General features: G+C 39.1%; 1 protein-coding gene across 1 annotated transcript in view; it reads left to right on the top strand.

Moving 5' to 3' along the window:
• Window positions 1–19,844, top strand: part of vstm2la (V-set and transmembrane domain containing 2 like a) — a 47,840-nt gene extending 27,996 nt beyond the window's left edge. Inside the window, exons 2-4 of the mRNA XM_084554223.1 lie at window positions 11,883–12,052; window positions 13,067–13,111; window positions 16,981–19,844. Coding sequence (XP_084410349.1) covers window positions 11,883–12,052; window positions 13,067–13,111; window positions 16,981–17,448 — 683 coding nt within the window. The 3' untranslated portion in view covers window positions 17,449–19,844. The remainder of the gene's footprint in view (window positions 1–11,882; window positions 12,053–13,066; window positions 13,112–16,980) is intronic.
• Window positions 19,845–20,611: the final 767 nt, after the last annotated feature.

Raw genomic sequence — 20,611 nt, 5'->3', positions numbered from 1 at the left:
TCCTACAACCAATCAGAGCTGTTTTGTTGTAAATTAATTCAACCCAACGGCACTCAGATGTATAACTACAATAATGCTCTTCTGTGCATCACTGCTTAAATACCTGCTCATCAGTTCCCAGTGGAGTGAATCCAGACCAACGTTCAGCCACAAAAATGTATTTGTGGGTGGGGAAGTTTACTTCCAGGCTATAGATTTTCTGTATTTACCTAGAAAGTTCCCCTAGTCTTCACAGATTTGTCACTCAACAGATTCCTTCATCACATGGAAAGCCATGTTAAGATCACAACAACAGCGGGATGGGCAGAACCGAGACTTGCCTTTCCACAAGTGTTGTGGAGGCTGTGAAGTCGGCTTCAGATGGGAAAAAAGCTTCTTTTCTGTTTTGTATCTTTCAGTTTCCCAGTCCCCAAACTATTTTACATTTACTATGCCGTGGAAACACTTCATTTCATTTCCTTCTGTTGTTTGGACTACTGATGAAAGTTATGAAATATTGTAGACTTATGAATAGGCAATAGGCACAGCAAATTCCAACTGTGCCTTTCTGCATTGACTTTATATGTGGTTTCTCATTAGTGAATCTTCATGAAAGCTCTAACATGTTCAAAGAGACAAAACAATCTTGTGAATTCTGCTTGCTCAGACTGGTTTGTCTTTGGGTTTTGCTCAAGCTTAAGGCTGGCGGCAGGTTCTCTGTGTAACTGATGGCAGCTGTTTACCACCGAACTGTTTAGAAGCTCATTATTAGAGCGTGAAGCTTGTTATGAGGCCATGTGAGAGACTCGTTACTCACTAATTATTTCTGAGTAGCTGCCTGGCAAGTCTGGATGGAAATAAAAAGAGAGAAGCAGAGAGACGGAAGGTCTCTCAGCTTGGGGGATGGGTGTGCTGTTGCAGAGAGAGAGAGAGAGGGTTCAATGACAGTCTTACTGTGTGGCTTAGCCCACTGGGAGCACCAATTCCTAGAGTGTTTGAATATGTGTTCAGTTTTTGTCTATATGGTCCATTATTGAGCAAGAACAGTGCACCCACAAAACCGCATAATGGTCTCTATGTAATTCTGCGGGAGGCCTAGGATTATATTGCGGTAGCTTTTGGACCAATTATAAGATTTTTTTTTTTATTGCGATAGACCCTTTATGCCCTTGTTCAAAAATCCCAATTTATCCTCTGAAACCTTGAGTTTGACTTTTTGACAGTCCACACGTGTTTGGACAGGACTCATCTTGTTAACTGAATTAATTATTAATAAATTCATTTCCAGCATATATTTGGTAAGTCAACTGATAGGCTGCCGTATTATTCCAATTGCATTGCATTTTTAGATTACTTCTTTTTTTTTCGCCGCCACAAGCTGAAAACACGTGTAATATTTGCTTTGCTTTTAGCTCTGTTTTGGTCCCTACCAGCTTCTGAGCGACATTGCTAGTTATTCAGCTAACTTTGTCCATTGTTTAGTTCTGGACAAGTAGCATGCTTTTTCATGTTTGTCTCTATTAAAGTAACCACACAGGCTCACCCAGGGCCCACTCAAGAACCAGGGTGGACTGGGAATTATCAATCCACTTGACAAGGATGTACTAAACCACAAAGATTTTTCCAATATTTTTTTTTCACTCTCCATCATTAGAAGTCTCTTGATGTTTAAGTAGATTAGTAAAGATACCCTCAGGAACACCAACTTTTGCTGCTGCGTCTTATTGGTTTACGTTTGTCAGTTTGTCCAAAAAGCGTTTAAAAAGGCAACTGGACTTGGAGTTTATTTTATTTTTATTTTTTTTTTGAGAAGATGTTACACCACTCATCCGAGTAGCTTCTTCAGTTCTAGGGGACTGGTGGGAAGTTTGAGGTTTAAATAAGAAACTGTGGGTTCCACTCTCAAGGTGTGAATGGGGTTGAAACTTCTTGGAGACAGAAGTTAAAACTGTATTGAAAATTGATGTATTAGAAATGAATGTATTGTAAATTGCAGATTTGTCAGTTTGTCATAAAATTTCCAGAGACTGTTGACTTTCTTTTTCCCACCATGATTTTGCATGCAGCACCTAAGTCGGGCTCAGGTATAGCCAACTAGAAGTAGATGGGTTACAACTAGGAAAAGTATCATGGCAGGAAGGTTTAACACATTTTTTCCCCGTATGTTGTCATGCATAAAAAGAGCCAAACTGAAAACAGCAGTGAAATATAATAAGCTAATTATTTAACTAGCATGTGTGTAGGAATGATTTTGTAAGTGATTTAAAAGGCTTAGTAGAAGTAATTAAATTATAGAGTAGTGTAATAATTATCTCCGGTTTTGCAACAGTGACAAACCACATTCACAGTAACCATTTGATCCAACATAAAAGCATTGATTAAACCAGCACACATCTTTGTTGCTATGTTGATGCAGTCCATGAAAATACATTAAAAGAGAGAAAAATCTTTAAAATGTATTTCACTGCTGGTGATATTTTGTACGCTGTGTCTAAATATCACACTAAATTGCTTTTAATGTTTAGCTCAGTTTATTGTGTTTTTGATGTTATATTTCACATTGTTTTGCTAATTTGATGTCCTTTTTATGTAAAGTGTCTTTGAGTATCTTGAAAAGCGCTTTTAAATAAAATGTATTATTATTATATACACTATGGCAGCACTCATAAACCATACATGCAGGAAGCTGTGTGTTATTGTCCTGAGAGTGTCTCCATTTCAAGACTGTTGATGTTGCAACCTATAGTCTGGCTGTCACAATAATGTTAGCTCTCTAAATGTCACTTCGTCCTCTGCCTCAGTATTCATATTCTGTTACTAGCTTTTGCTCGTTCTCTTATATTCCACTTGGCACTTTCCTCATATTTTCTCATATTAATTTTTTTTCATAGCTTTACTTTATATCTCGTGCATTTTATTTTGCTGGTACAGCCCTTTAAAGCGACTGGTTAATCTTCACAATGTATATACAGCACGCTATAAGTGGACGTTAATGTATGCCAGTGTTTGTCTGCAAAACTAATGTATCTATTGGGCATCAGCAAAGGTTCATTCATCTTTTCCCCCTTTCAGTATTGCCAGCAGTTGAGAAACATATTAATAAACCTATTGCAGATTTAAACTGTCACAACAGCAGAAAATATGGTGGAGATAAAAATACAACAAACAGAAATACAACAGATAAACAGATTAATAGACCATCTGTATTGACAGTTTTACAGACTGCACCGTAGGTGGGCGTGCATGTGTGCATTGTGGGTATCGAAGTGACCACAAGCAATTATTGCGGATATTTTTACCCCATTATCAACCATCGTCGCTGGCTCCTGGAGTTGATCATTTATAACTGACTTGAAGGTGGTCGTGCCTCTCACTGTTCCAGGCGCCGCACAGCCTGCAAGTTTTTTTATGCATAGCACAGAACACAAGACAGAAATAGCCTCAACTCAAGTCTTGAATTTCTTATTGTTCGAAACGGAGGCTCTGAGCCAGACAAGTGATGCAGCCCTACAGGGCGAAACCAGGCCTCTGCAGGAGGAGAAACCAGATCCATGTGGCTGTAATGTTCCTAATGGCATGGAAAGAGATCTGAGAGCTGATATAACACTAACTAGATCTGCTGTTGATGGAAAAGATTTATGTTATCCTAACAAATTCAGGCCATATCCCACTGATTGAACTAAATCAAAGTGTATGACAAGCTAGTGGCAATATTGGTATTTTCAGTACATTGTTATTCATATATTGTTCACACACTCTTGAACTGAGCCTCTTCACTTGCCTGCTGTTGCTCTCAGACATGTTTGTTGAGACGAGAGATGCTTAAAGCACATTCATCTCCAACTGCTTTGTAATACAAGGGCTTAGTTGTTATTCTGAACTCTTTGCTCTCATCGTGTTTTTGTGAGGGAATAATTGTTGAGCGATGATGTGCTAATAATTTCTTGTGCAGAGGTGGCACCTTTGTTGTGTTGAATTCCAGAAAAAAAAGGACTCGTCCTTGGTGTTCTGGCTGAACTCTCTGGCTCAGGAAGCCATGTTCTCCTTTTAACCTTTTTCATTTGATTAAGAGGGAAAACAGTGTTTGACCTGCGCTGCGGGGAGACTGGCCGGCAGCTGGGAGTTGGGCCAAAACAGCAGGAAACTGAGCTCAAGTAGAGGAGCTGGCAGAGACAAGGATGGTGAAGGTCCACTCATAGGATATGCAATACATGTGTGCATATGCATATACATAAAAATAGTCATTGTGAGTCTTCGCGTAGATCCACAGAAACATACACACGCAGAAACAAATGATATAATTGTATGTGCATTCAAAACGTCAAACAATCATATGCATACATCTACTATTGTATGGCTCACTTACTGCACACAGCAATATTATGTTGTGGCCACAAGAACAAACTGAACTACAAACATCACACACATTAAGCCAGAATATACATGTCTAAACTGCCTTTTTGAACAATAAATTGAATGATTTGCATTAACATTACATTACATCAATTGATGTTCTTAAAGTGACAAAACTGCAGAGTATTGAGACTAATTTCTGTAGCTCTTCCAGACTCGTTGTCTTTTTAAGCTCAGTGTTTAGGATTTAAGTCTTTGCGAGGTTGTCGCTGAAAAAGTTCAGACAAACGTGTTCTACACTACACTACACATACACAAATTGCAGAAAGACCAGGAGTTCTGTGAAACGAAGCCAGGACTAAAAAGAGAATATTCTTGTATATTAAGTGAATAAAAACACAACACAAGTGAATGTATTCCTTGAAATTTGTATTGTTTGTGAATGTCTATTTGAACACCAGCTACTTTTGGGCCAACTTAGGTTGTTTTCTTGAAACCATTTGTGTAGAATCGTTGCCTTTCATTGCCATTTAATAATCACTGTGTGAAAATGTCACAGGTGACCTCCAGTGGATTCCTTTTTTCACCTTGTGTAGGCATCAGTGCAACAAGGTGAAAAAAAGGAATCCATTGGGGTTGGGGTTGAGTCGGTGAGCTGTAACATCACTGTTGGGTGTGGTTACAAAGAGGTCCTCCATCTTTCATCTACTGTGTTTGGTGTTAATGTTACCTTATTTGGGAAGGCAGCAAAAAACATGCTTTTCTGGTTTAATTTCAAATGTCAAGTCACTTTAAAGTTGACATGTGATCCTTTTTTCATATTACTGACTTAACTATATTACTATGACTATTTTTGTAATTGTGAAATTGTGAGTTGCTGGTGCATTAACTGCAAAAAAAAAAAAAGTCTTATTTATGTGCTATATACAAGCTGTATTACTGAAAACTCCAGAGTACACCATAGTTTCCATGTAATACAACTCACCATGCTATAGTTTCTTTGTGAACTTATAGCAGAAATTTCTGAAACCTTATGTTTAGTCTAATAGATTTAATGACATTGTGTTAAAACAGCGGTACACACAGAACCAGTCTTTTAAGTTTGTAAGCTGCAGCTTTGATTGCATCCTCTGTCCTGGAGTGTCCTTGAAAAAGATTAAACTCCAGCCAGCTCCCAAGCTGCTGTTCTTGCTATGCCTGACCCATGACCTCCCTGTGGAGGAAGTATATTCCCTCTACTACATACGGTCCTGTGCAAAATTTTAGGCACTTCAGATGTTGAGATCAAGCAAAATGCCATCAGGGAGCCGTCTTACCAGTCCTACGTTCATTCTGCAGCATGACAGCAAGACAGACGAAAATTCTCTTAGAGCTGTAAAGGGCGATTTTCAGCATATGGGAAGAAGAAGACGCCTCAGTCATCTGGCTTCACTGTCCTCTTCAAATGCACACAAAGGCCGTTGTTAAAATCTTAGCTTTCTACAAACACCATAGATTTTTTAATTTTTGAGTGAAGCAGCAACTATAACTTTATAATAACTTTGGAAACATTTGTATTTGTATAGAAAACATATCCATTAGGGAAAATTAGCTTAATGAGTGTTATAATACAAAAATAATTCAATTTAGCAGAGGTGTAATTGAACAACAGAGCAATATCAATCCTTTTCTATCTCAGAGTGTAACAGAAGATCCACATATATCAGTCTAATTATGGTTATAATAGGTAGTGAATCATATCGCACTGTACCTACTTCCTCAGCTGTTATGAAGCCATTTCATGAAGCTGAAAAGCTCTTGAGAGTACTATATGCAGCCCAGTGCACCACCACCAGCCATCTCACACACTGAACAACATTGACATTCAGAGGCTGATGCCGCTGGCTGCCCAATCATGATGGATTCAGATCGAGAGCAGAAAAGGCACGGAGAGGCTCAGTGTTGCCAGAGCCCTTATGTATTAAAAAAACTGACTGTTGCAGCAGTGCATTGTTGCGCTGAAAGGGCTGAGTCTGGGTTATACAAGCCCGCAGGCAAAATGCATGGAAGCAAATGCATGACAGTTCTCTCAATATCCTTGTTAGGCAACTGTGAAATTACATGTGAGCGCTGGCAAAGTGATATATAGGATTTTTTTTGAAGTATGAAAGGGCAGAGGGGGAGAAGCTAAAAAGTTATATGTGTACAGTGGTAGCTCTCAGAGGTCCTCCATCTTTCATCTACTGTGTTTGGTGTTAATGTTACCTTAAATACTGTAAAGGGAAGTAAACCCAGGTACATTTTCAACTTATCTCCCCTTATCTGGTTGCAAATCATTGCAACATTAGAGCAATCAGTCAATTTACTATGCATTTGTGCATATTTGTTAAGAGCATTTAATTTATGCCATATAAACGGATTTGATGTGTTTACCCTACAATTCTGCAACCATTATAACATGATGGAGTTCAGTGGTTGTATTCCCTAAAGTTGGGCACACTTTCATTATTTATTTATTTATTTTTTTGCATACTTTTGTAGGATTGGTTTTATTTTATGAAGTTACTGAACTACTCAGGAATGTGTTAAACTGTTACAAAACAGTTACAAAATGTTTAAAAAATGTTGTGTAGTGGATTACAGTTTCAACTCAGTACTTACTGTAATGTAATGAATTCCAGTGACACGTCGTCACTGTGTTCACTGTAGCCGAGATGGTGGCACGCACAGACTTCAGTTTTTCTTGTGTGTATAATGTTCTGTGATGCTGAGAGTCATCAAACATCATTTCATTGCATGCCTACGATGACAACTGTCTTACCAGCTGGACTCACTGCAGTCAGTGGGTCTGCTAGCTAAGGTACTGTATTTAGCTAACCACTAGTTAAGGTACTTAGCCTATTTGGAAAAACAGAGAAAAAATGATGTGCGAAGTACAGCAATCGTTTTTTACCTAACCCAGGTAATAAAGTGGCAAGAGTTTCTGGACCAACACTTTTTTAGAGCATGGAATGAAGACCAGTTTCCTTTCTTTGGAAAACCCCAACTGTAACTTATAACAATACTATGGGGATGTTGGTTAGACTGGGCTAAACAAACACTTAATTACTTACTACAAATTGATCTGAAAATACCACTATAGACTGTATAAATATAGACAACGTGTCCCCACTTCCTGGGACTGGCCAAATTGATGCTATTGTCCCAGGTATATGGGCAGTTCCATCAGAGCCAGAGTCTGTGCAGTACGATCTGAGAGTGGAGCCACATCTTAGTGTTTTAGTTTGGCCCAAGTCCCATCCACTAACATGGAGGAGGTGGAGCTTATGACCTATTCTGCAGCCAGACACCAGGGGGAGCTCTATTTTTTTTTTTTTCCAGTTTTGTATATGCAATGTATAGAAACATATCAATATACCAACAGTATAGAGACATAACAAAAGGCAAGGCATGAAGGATAAACCTCTTTACCCTATAACATCCCATCCTCATCAAGAAAAAAAAAAAGTCAGTGTGCAAGGTCAATATATTAAGTACTTGGTGTAAGAGATGTACCAATATGGTCTAAATATGGCTGCCAAATTTTCAAAGTTGTTCAGGGTCCACTGGGACATTAACTCCTGTGATCCTAGTTAAAGTGGAGCAGATATCATGCCAGAAAGCCAAGTACAATGCAGAAAGGAACCAACATCAGTATCACATTTGAAGTACAGTTCTGACAGGTCAGATTTTTCTGGGGTAAGGTATAATTAATGTAGAAAATTATAGTTACTTTGGCTTCACTTTTGAGGAGCAGTTCAGCCGTCCATCTTTATACTGTCAATGGAAAATACTTGCTAACTAACTAACTAATGCAACTATCCATAAAACAACAGAAGGCTACAATAACATCTCCACATGCAAAAAGACTATCTGATGTTATGAACGTTTTTTGAAATGCAACAGGGCTTACAAACATAATTTACAGAATTTACTGACTGAATCCTAACACTCTATTCATTTAAGTCTTATCTAGAATGCTTTGGTCAGAAACGTCATCTGCTTCATGGAGCAGAGTCTAACCAGTCCAATACAGAAAAAAATCTACTATATGTCCACAATGGAGCTTCTACTTCCTTTAAATAGGGTCCTTAAAAGTTTGTCACATGTTTGGTGACATTTCCTGAAATGGCAAGGCGGAGTTTCTTTGTAATTTTACAATACTAGTGCAGTGCCCGTCGGAAGTATGTATTCCTATAGTGGGAGCCTACAGGTGCTGTGTATGAGGATTAGTGGAAATATTAGAGCGGAGAAAACCTATTTTACCGATATATTTTACATTTCTTATCCAAACAACGTCAAACTTAGCAGTGCACATCTTCGTGCCCGTAGCGAGACACCTGCCCAGTTTCAAATCAATCGGGCCAACGGTTCGCGAGATATGCGTGCCACAGACAGACAGACGGACAGACACACACACACACACAGACGCTTCTTGATTTATAGATAGATGTTTGAGTGGATATGGACATGGATGATCCCAGTCCTAATTTGTTATCTTGCCAAACTGTTAGTCTTGGAGGCCTCTAAACATTTTGTGTACACAACTTCCCATTCCTGAAGTGTTGGCATTATGAAAAGTGTCATGTAGGTAGATCTCGCTGTGTGCTGTATGTGTAAATAAGCTATTTATTTATTTATTTATTTTTTATCATGGCTGTAATTAGTACTTTACATTTCTCAAAGAAACAAACAAAAACAGTTACCCCTGCAGCTTTCTCCGACCACTGCTATCTGCTACCTCACACTCTGTCTTCCACCTTCCTCCTCTGCTACTGCGGGGTCCCTCCCAACACACACGTTCTCATATTAATTCATTGTTTTTTATTCTTCCAATGTATTAGCCTCACACAAACACAAAGAGCCTCGCTCTCATAAAGCCACTCTCATTAATTCAGTCTCTGCTGATGATTTAGTTTTGCAAGCATTGCACAAACATAGTCCCTTTTTTTCTCATTTCAATATCTCCATCCGTCTCCCCATCCTCTTGGTAAATGGACTGACACAGAGACTGACTTGGCTGCTGTAGTGGAGCTTCGGTGCTCTGACTTGCAACAATGGCCGAAAACCCTTCCACTGTTTATCTTGTAGATATGATAATGCTTCAGGGTGAGTAGAACCTACTCATCTCAGCCTTTTATGGCCTCAACAATGACAGTGGGATATTAGAGATGGCTATTGCCAAGAGATACAGCATTAGAGAGCCACACGTTTCAGTCACTCACACAAGAATGAATGGAATAGAGAGTAGTAAGTAGTAAAAGATAATTACATTTAACATGATTATATGTGAGATTTTCCTCTAATTTGTCTCCATTTTTACTGTAAAATATCAAATAAGTGTAGCAATTATTAAAGATGAAGAAAGAGACAGACTGAGAAATAGTACATTACATTATCAGATTTGTGGAGTTTGTAAATTGCTGGATCATCTTTCCTACATTATAATAGACTGCTGATGACTATCACATTTCCCAGTTGTCTCCTAATGTTGGAAGCATTAGGCCAAAAAAAAAAAAAGTGCATGGATTTTGCGTTGTGGGCTTCACAGCTAAGTGGGAAAAGACATATTATCATTGCCGAAAGCGGCTTCAGAGGCTCTATCTCTTACACGGCAGTTTTTATGTCTCAGCTTTGAATATTATCTAACATAGAGGGGCTGTGGGCATTGTTGCCGGCCGTGGTTGTGTAATGTCAAATCAATACCCAGTGCGTTTCGGGTTTCACAAATGAAAAATACAAGCAGATTTGATCAATGTACAAGAGGGATGTATGACTTGAGGCTTGTACTGCTCTCGTAATACAAGACAGATCCATAGCATAGCGTCACTGCTTGAACAGGCAAGATTAATCCATGAACCCAGATGAAAATCGGCACTTAGTTGGCAAAGCTTTGACTCAGTCTTATTGACTGAATAAGCCAGACAAATCTATGAGGAAGGGGGCATTTGGCAAAGGTTAAGAAATCTTAAAGTTTGCAGAGGGCCTTGTACTTGCTTTTCAATAGCTCGGGCAGTTCACAGAAGTGTCACACGTCTGGGAAAAGCTCAGAGGGACGTAAAGACTACAATAACATCAAATACTAGATTTAACATTCCTGAACCAGGAACCAGGGATGTGGCACTGACTCCAGAGCCCTACATTTGTGTTACAGGAGTTCCCAAGAGTGAAAATACTTCTGAACTATGTTGTTTCAAGGGGAATTTCCCCACAACACTGTTGCAGTCACAGTGTTGAAAGCAATTAGCTGAGATGTGAGCCAGTAATTACCTTTCATTAAAAAAGCAGATAGTCAATTTCATGAGTTCATATTAGGATTGGGCCTCTGTTCTCTGTGAAAGCTGGAATAGTGTTTGATTTGCCTTCCACAGTTCTATTCATTCAAGTTCAACATGTGAAAACAAACTGGACCTATTGTGTGGTCTTTGAAGAGATCATATGAAAGACAAGAAGTGAGGGGTACATATTTACAAGGGTGTAGACAAAACAGGAATTAATTTGATCTAAGAGGCAGAAGTTATTTTAAATACTGTTTAATAGCACAGATTTAATAATATTAATGTATAAGTTACAAATATATTTTAAAAGTACAAAAGTTAACATGAATTGAATTGAGAAGATTGAAATTAGTACAGATTTTTAAACTTGTTTTATGTCTCTGATTTCCTGCTTTCTTCTTAATGCAGCTCCTTGTCTTCATTCATCCTCTAGTTGCTTAATCACCAGTTTGTTTAGTATTTATCTATAGGCACTGTTGGGGCTGGAGCCTATCCCAGCTGTCATGGGCGTGAGGCGGGGTACACCCTGGACAGGTCTCCAGTCTATCACAGGGCTAACACAGAGAGACAGACAACCATTCACACTCACATAGAATCATCAATGAACCTAAGCAGCATGTCTTTGGACAGTGGGAGGAAGCTGGAGAGAACCCACACAGACACAGAGAAAACATGCAAACTCCCCACAGAAAGGTCCAGTCGGCCCATGGACTCGAACCCGGAACTGTCATAAAAAGCCAACGTACTTTAATTATGTAAATTTATTTCACATTTCTTAACTGTAACACACAGACTCTTATGTCTCTCCCCCTCTCTCTCAGTTTCTTCCACACAGATTCTCACTCTCTGCTTCCTCACTTTATCAGTCTCATCATCATAGAAACTTATCACGAAGCTTTAGCATCATGAAAAGGGAACAAAGAAAGAACTCACCTTTTTTCCTCCGTGATTTATATCTTTACTCTTTGGGCTGTTGTAATATTGTTTCAGTGAATCATTACAAACATCCAGTCCCTGATTAATCAACTATTGCTAAACTGAATTACAAAATGATTTAACGGCTTTATGACACATTACTATGTCTTTATCACTGTTTCCTTGTTCTATTTAAGCACTGTGAAACACTTTTAGATATGCTATCATTCATAACAATTCTGGTGCAAGCTCCATAGGACATCATCCTAAGGTTTGCCCTGAAAACCAGCCACAGGAAGTCATTTGTTAACCAAATGTTTGGTTCTGTTGTCTTCCCAGCCATGTTTACAGACGTGCCTCATGATATGACTGCCCAGAGAGGTCAGGATGTGGAGATGGCCTGCTCCTTCAGAGGGGCGGGAACACCCTCCTATTCACTGGAGATCCAGTGGTGGTACATCAGGAACCATCTCGACTGGACGGACAGGCAGCCCTGGACAACTAATGAGGTTGGTTCATAATGGGAGCTCTGTCTTATAAAGAAGTCTTTTACAACATTTGGGAATAAATCTCAAACATAATATTTATAGTCCTCAATATATTTATAATGGTTTTATAGTTTTTATAGTCTGTGGTTCTCGTCAGTCATAATACTATTGTACTCAAAAGGTTAACTTCTAAGATTTCAGGTATTTTGTCCTTTCTGTTGTCACTTAAAAATAATTTAGTTTGCGTTATCTTTTACAACCTTGATGACTGTTTGACTGCTTATGTTTCTTATCGTTTGGTGTCTGTAAAGATTTTCAATCATGTAAAATTTGGGTTTTAGCTTAAGGATAAATAGATATAGAGTTGCCCCAAGAAATCTACACGCTTAGATAAAAAAATAAAAAAAAATAAAGAAGACAAAAAATAACACAACAGAACGTAGACTCAAGTTGGAATAATGCAAAAATGTGAGGCTTGTTGTAGTCTTTAAAGCAGCATTGATTCATTCTTTGACCATTAGGGGGCAGAAAATCATTAAAACATGCACACATACAACAATACCATTGCCACTGTCTCTAAGTGGATTGCTTTCCTATCTGCCATTCAGACAGCAACATTAGCATTGATTTAGTGTCAGATTTCATACTAGTGGACAAATTTCAGTGCTAAATGTTGCTTTAAATGTTCATGATTCACTGTAGATGAAAGGCAGTAAATGTATATAAACAAAAGAAACCAAAAAACTATAGTGTTTTGTAATTTGAACATTATGAAACAGACTTGTCTGATGCAGCTATAAAATAGAAATTGTTATCAACCCAAAGAAACAAGAATACAAGCAACCTTAAAAGTTGTAACTGTTGTTGGATGAAAAATATTACATGTCTGGATTGAGAGTAAGAACACAGTATGTTCAGTCATGTGTGCACTGCAGATACATGTATTTTCCATTTCATGTTCATAATACTGTATAAAATAAATAAATAAATGCGTTAAGATTAAATTGTTCCCCTCATGTTTGTTATTTTCCCTAGGTGGCTCCTGAGGAAGAGATGCCGAAGGATGCTACAAAGATAAGTGTGAGTTGAGCACTGTCTGCTGTTAATTTCCCACAAAGGCCCTCATGTTTGCACTGGTGTTACATGATGAGATGAGGCACGAAATGCATATGATTGCATTTAAATTTCTTGTTCTGAATGATCCACAGATGTTGTGCTTATGGCGTACTTCACGCGAGGATCTGATTTTCACTGGGTGCTGTTCTCAGTGCAGTGAATGTTCCAGACGACAAAATAACACATTCACTTCATCTTCAATGGGTTTATAGAAATCACAGTGTCAGCCAAAGTGCAGGCAGTGCTGGTGCTCGTGGGTGGTTAAGTATCCACCTCATGGGGGCATGACCCGCAGTGCCTCTTCTTCAGATTCTAATAAACGCCCCTGCATCTTTATGGCTACAACACCGAATCCCAATAATAAACAGTAAAAGGGACATACTGGGAAGTCAGCAGAACGTTTTATATCTCCTCTGCTGTTCATAGACGTTTGAGGTACTCACCCAGGACCAAATAGTGACTCAAAATTTGGACGTTTTCCCTCTAATTAACTGCAGGAGTGTAGGAACTATTGCACATTACATATTCCCTTGTCTGAATCTCTCCACACTGACTTTATAATTGCAGAAATTAGCGACAAATGCTACTTTTGAAACATAAACTTAATGTATTTCAGAGCATTAGCTTGTGTGGAAAAGATTAATAACCATTTGCTTTTTTATTGGGAGAAACATGCACACACGAAAACATGAAGCATCTCTCCCTTCTCCCAACAGGCTAGCTGCTGCTTATTCCCTGTAATGAAAGCACCAGCTGTGGTTTGGGTGACTGAATGCGTGTATGTGTGTGTTTGTGTGGGTGGAGCCACACACTGCAGGCTGTACAGCTGGAAAATCATTATGAGCACTCTGTATATAATGGATACTGGCTCACTTCCACATAGTCAAACATGCCAAATGCTCACATACTGTATGCAGACATAAACTAGCAAATAGCACGTTCACCAGTATTAAGTGTTAAACTTTTACATACAGTAAAGCCTCACATGCACAGAAATGCAGGGGCACACATACACACACAATCCAACATCTAATGGCATCATAAGGAGGAAGGTGGGTGATAAATTAAGTTGTATTTATATCTATATATATATATATATATATATATATATATATCTATCCTGGTGCGTCACATCTGATGATGTCCCCAGACTCATCATCGCAACAGACTCTGTGAACTCACGAAGCTTTTACATTCAAGATGTACTCTCTTCATACTTTCAAGGCCACAAATAGAATTTGTTAGGCAGCACCTTTGACTGAGGATGTGTGAGTGGGAGCGATTGGCTATGAGGAGGTGTGGAGTGAACCCAGACCACACTGCAAAATTGATTTCAGCACTACATTACGCTGCAGTTCTCATGTTCTTTCTTTGTGCTTCTATCACTTATTGCATCTATGTAAATGTATGCCAAGCTAATTTCCCTTTTAAATACAGCAAATCCTAATTTATGACAGAAAACCATAGACCTTTTATACATCTGTACTTAAACAGATAATCACAGTGAGATTTCACATGCAGAGATATCTTGTTTGACTGAATTTACACAAAAGACGGATGCTGTCAAAGTAATAATTTGACTGTCTGAAATAATACACTTATTGATTCTTAGATGAGATGATCATTTTTACAGTCATGACTGTAATGTTGGATTTTTACACTGGGAAAATGTGACACAATTATGTCATGGTAATGGCAATTCATGTTGTTAATAATAAAAAGTCAATATTTAGCTGGAGCCAGTAGAAAATTAGCTTCACATAAAGAACTAGAGGAAGGTGGAAAGAGCTAACAAGTAAAAAGTCTACACCTCTATACATGTAGCTCACAAATTAACAGATGGCCTTTATACAAATTGTTCAAAAGTAAAAATTACAAGTTTTACTAAGGGTTATGTACACTATCACTGCACAGGGAACAGTGAGTCTTTTGTTTGTCTGGCTAAGCTACAGCAACACAGAGAATACAGGAGTTGGCATTTCTGTGCTTCTCTTTTTGCACGGATTAAGTTAGTAAGATATGACATGTAAATTAGTGAGCCACGAAGGTGCAGTAAGGGGCCTTCTTTTCTTAATATGCAAATCAAAGCTAATTGTCTCTTAGTTATGATTCATACATAGTGTAAGTAACAGACAGACTTGAGAGTGAAACTGATCTTCTCATGAATGTGGAAAAAACAAATCCCAGAATGTTCAAAGTGTAGACCGTTTGCTTCAGTCTGGTATACATTACATTTAGCAAAGTATGTCAAAATACAATAAAAATACAAAAATATGTGTGGTAGTAAAAGATAAATTAGTTTTTGGTCCTGTTTCAATTGTGCCATGCATTACACATGTTTATCAATTAAGAAGATGATTCTACAAGTAAAGGATGCTGTTTGTACTGTAGATAGAGAGATACATTTGTCGTCTCACACAGTATGTTGTACATCATTAACACACCAGAGTTAGCGCCTGAGAACATTTCCCCCCACGTTTCAGTACAAGTATTAAAAAGAGGCGGAAGTTGGCACCACTACGTACGACTTATCTCAGTTCTCGGTAACGCTAATTGGTTTGAACAGAAAGTTATGATGACTTTACTTATGTGACTTTTTGGTGTGTAGTCTTTCAAATTAAGTTTTTTGTTTTGTTTTTTTTGTTTTTTTTTCTGCAGCCCTCAGTAGAAAAACTGAATTACTCGAGTAAAATTTAAAATTGACAAACGTCATATATGTTATTATGAATTATATGTCCCTAGAAGCATTTTTATTCTATAGAATTATAGGTAGTAAAATGAGCTCTGCGTCCAAGAATATCTGTCGACAGTCTGTTTAAGGCTGAGGCTACAGTACATGTCAACCTGGGGTTGCTTTGAGTCATGGGACTTGGATTACCATACATTTGCACTGATGACACTATCTGCTATGTTTATGAAATGTGTAGGAGAACTACACCTGATGACAAATTCTGAACCGTGCTTCAGGAAAAAATATGTACTTGCTGTGAATTACAATTTTTCACTGCCCCCTTATTGTGCATCCAGAAAAAAACACCTCTGCTGGAACATTTGCTGAAGCATTTGTCAAGCTTTCAGTTTAAAGGAAGAGTACTAGTCCATTATTGGAAAAGAAAATTCGTGTATTGCTTCTCTTGCGAATTAAAAAGAAATAATTTCTTAATCAGAAACATTTCTTAATTTCAGGAAACTAAATAATTTGCCACTAGTGTTTCTTGATCTGGTGTGACCATAGACTTTATATAAAGATGGACATCACCCATAAGTGCTGAAGAGTGCTTTTGAAGCTCTGCACTCGACTCTTCTTAACTCTAAAACAGGCAAAGAAGCGGAGTGAGGGTGGAGCTGATAGTTAGGCAGATAGACCTGCGAGGTGGCCAGGCCTTTAGATGAGCATGCCCTAAAGCCTTATTATGATATGCTAATACATAGTTGTCATGTATTATATGTGAAAATAAATCCAAAAAAAACAAAAAAACAAACATGTTTGTACCAGGATGCAATTGTGTTCATTTCTACTGTAAAGATGGTCATTTTAACATGAAGATTTGTGTTGATTTATTTGCATTTGGTGCCAGCCTCAAGTGGCCAATTGAGGAACTGCGGTTTTTGCTACTTCTACGCTGCCTTCATTTTCAGACCCAGAGGTTACAAACCCTAATACTAAAATGTATAGTTGTTACTAGACTAGGTTTTAATACTGGCTAATTACTATTTCCTTAGGGCCACTTGTTGGTTTAGTGGTTACTGTTCAGGGAAGGTTATGTTCAGATAACTTCTTTTGCAATCTCTCCATAATTTCTTTCCTCTCTTTTTATGTCGGCCTTTTTCAGGTTGTCAAAGTTGTGGGAAGCAACATCTCCCATAAACTCCGCCTCTCCAGAGTAAAGCTGTCGGATGAGGGCACCTACGAATGCCGTGTCATCGACTTCAGCGATGACGCAGGTGCCCGCCACCACCGAGTGAGAGCCTACCTGCAAGTGGTGCCAGAGAGTGATGTCGTCGACAGCAACCACAATGACAACTTTGAGGTTTTGGACGATACCAAGAGAGGAGTGGGATTCATTGACGGGGACGACGGGGACTCCCATGGTGGCACCAAAGAGCACGCTCACGGTCATCACCAGAGTCATGGGCACCACCAGGAGCACAGCAAGCGGCCTTCTTCACCTGCCCACCATGGCCACAGCCACGGCAGCAGCAGTCAGCAGCCCAAGGCAGGCAGAGAGCTGAGGAAGAGGGACGTGGACAGTAACCAGAGCCACAATGACTGCACCAATGAACCAAGCTGTGCACTGTAGATGGTCATTGCACCTGAGCGTTAGATTACACATCTATTGCATAACATGGTGTGTGTCACAGCAAAAAAAAATCTATTCTTCCCACACAGTGCGGGCCTGTACACAAATCCACAATCGCTAGAAATGTACAGTATGTCTTATCCAGAGCATAGTGTCATAAACTGTGGGGAAAATCTAGGTTTTTTCTTGCTGTGCATGGGTCAGGCTTGGACTGCTCACTGTCTGTAAAGCCTGGCTTTGTGAAATTCAGCAAGGGGGTGCTGATGTGTAGATCTAGGCAGCTCCACTGGTTCTGGTCACAGCACCAACCAAAAAAAGAAAAAGACTCTTGTCTTACTATTAATCCGCGCTCTGTTCCACTCTTGTACTTTAGATACTGTAAATGACACAATCTGCTTTCATGCGCATACTTCTTCCACTGCCTTACTTTGTCGTTTGATACACCCTCAGAAAAAAAGGCCAATATTGTACATTTGGTATCTGGGTCTATCCCCAGTAAAAGAACTGGTCCTTTTTATTCTGAGAGTGCACAGAATGAATATCAGCTGACTTATTTCATGGAAATCTTTTCAAGTCCAACTGCAAAGCTCTTTACCTGAAGTATTTAATAACATAAGGTGCAAAAATGTAGAAATCCAAACTTCAGCAAGTTACTCTTCCCTGTGTTTACTCATTGGAAAAAAGAAACATGCTGTCTTCAGCAGAAATTCATCAAGGACAGACACGGTATCACTTAATTTCAGTTGTGGTATACACTGATCAGGCATAACATTATGACCTAATATTGTGTAGGTCTCCCTTGCCTCCAAAACAGTTGTAACTCATCAGAGAATGGACATGGGCGTTCTGAGGGTGTCCTGTGGCGTCCGGCAACAGAATGTTGAGTTGAGTGGAGGAGCCTCTGAGGATCAGACTTGTTCCAGTGCATCCCATAGATAGACTTGATCAATTTGGGCTCTAGGGAATGTCAGGCTGCATCCTGCTGGGGATGGCTGCTGCCATCAAGGAGTGTCATTGCTATGGGGTTGGGCTGCCTGGTCTGGTCTAGGTGGGTGGTCTAAGTAACATCCACATGAATGCCAGAACACTGAATTGTCACAAGACGGTCAACGTTATTTACTTCTCCTGTCAGTGGCTTTAATGTTGTGGCTGATCGGTGTATACAGAGGTAATGTGAAAGGTGTTGGACTTCAGTTTGTCACATACCCTACTTTCTCTGTGTATGTTCGTAAATTTGCAGCCAGAATATATCAATATATGGTACCATAGATTTTTTGTCCCCTCTCCTTCTGCTGCAGGTTCAATCCTATCATGGTTGTTAAAGTTGAGAGAAATCAGTTGAATTGCTCTATATAGACCACAGCAGCTTGAAAAGCAATTAAATGATCAAATCCATGCCACCAATTAACAGATTAGTGCACCTCTGAATCCTGACCATAAATAAACAAAAGAAATTGACTTTTTTTTAGGGAGAGCATTGGTGTATTTGTCTCCCAGCTTAGTTCTCTTATCCTGACGTGCTGGCCCAGTGCTCATGAATCATTTAAAAAAAAAAGCCTCAATCCTCTCCACTACAAGCCTCTAATCCACTCTGTATATATGACTGTATAATATCAATAAAATTAGTGCATGTTCAGACATTTTCTTAAAAAAAACTTTTTCAAACAACCCTACACAAATTCAGTATCAGTTTTTTTCATTTATTAGTTTGTTTGATTAAAAAAAAAAATATATATATATATATACATAACACTTTCTGTTCTGAATTTATTACTTCAGAAGTCCTGTCAACTAGATCTTTTTTTTTTCCAAAGCAGTTTTCTGTTGCTCTCCAAAAGTGCTGTACAGACAGATGAATGACACATTCTCTTCATAGCTGCTCAGAGGGGTTTCCCTAATGTATCTTAGTACTTAAGCAGTGTTTCTTAAACTACTGTATGTGCAGGGCCCAAACACATTACGTTACTGTTTCAATGAACATGTGTGCGACTTGGTTTGAACGGGGCTGAGAAGCCATCTTACTTCTGCCATTTTTGTAACTTGACCATTTGCTTAGACGTTTGTACGAGGCAAAAACCTTGTCTATGAAAGTGATGTGGAGCACATTATGAGACCATCTGATCGATAGGGATCAGTTAGAATAGACTTCATGTGGATAACACACTGGATAAAGCCTTGAACAGCGAGGGAAAGAACTCATACCATAATGTTAGTGAAACACTGAGTGTGGCTGTCCATTCTGCCTCAAAATATAGTCTTGTGTCTCAAGGCCATGAGAGGTTTTCCATCTCTGCTGTATTATCCGCCAGAGGAACAACAACTTCAGTTTCCGTGAGCAGTCACTGCAGACTGGCATGCTGGCTTAACGTAAGGAGCAGTGATCGGTGGAATTGATTTTTTTCAACCAGTGACTTTAATTTAATGTTTTGTAAAGAAGAAATCACTGTTGGAAAAAAAGGGGGGGCAGGGGGGCGTGTACATTTCTTCTAGAATGTCTGGTCTCACACTAAGTGTATGCCTTTATCAAATGAAATAAATTGTATATGAAAGAACTGTGAATGCTGGGTTATTTAATCATTGACTTCGAGGAGGGAAAAGGTGAAAGACCCCCATAAAGAGACACCACATATTTATATCTATGCTGGTGTTGTCTCTCTTCTATGTCAGCTGTGGTTTGGCTTTCAGCCCTTACTCTGTGTATGTGTGTGTGTGTGTGTGTGTGTGTGCATTAAGGAGAAACGATGTTAGGCAGTTGCCCGTGTGTAATAGATGCTGCCAAAACACCCCCCTCCCTAACTTCTATTGCTGCTGATGACTAATGGTGCTATTGTCAGCACTGGCAGGAGGATAAATAGCAACAGCACAGGATGAGATAAAGAGGCGCTGTGCCGTGCTCGCTAGCATTAAGTCAGGGCAGCTAAATACAAAACATGTGGCGATCTTGTTTCCCCACACCAAAAGCCTCTTACATTCATTATGGGGCGATGAGGTGGTGAGGCTTTGGGTTCTCCGTCAGTTAGGGGAGGCGATAGTGGAGGGCGCTTTCTGTTTTCCTTAACACAGTTCTTGAACCCTGTACGGCTCTGACTGATAACAGTGACAGTTTGGCCCGCGTCTTTGTCATGATGTGTTCCATGTGTCCATATTAGCACAACCTCCATCC

This window comes from Chelon labrosus (genome assembly GCF_963514085.1).
Source record: "Chelon labrosus genome assembly, chromosome: 10".
NCBI lineage: Eukaryota > Metazoa > Chordata > Actinopteri > Mugiliformes > Mugilidae > Chelon > Chelon labrosus.
Note: the sequence above shows the minus strand (reverse complement) of the source record. Positions and strands in the feature narration are given on the sequence as shown.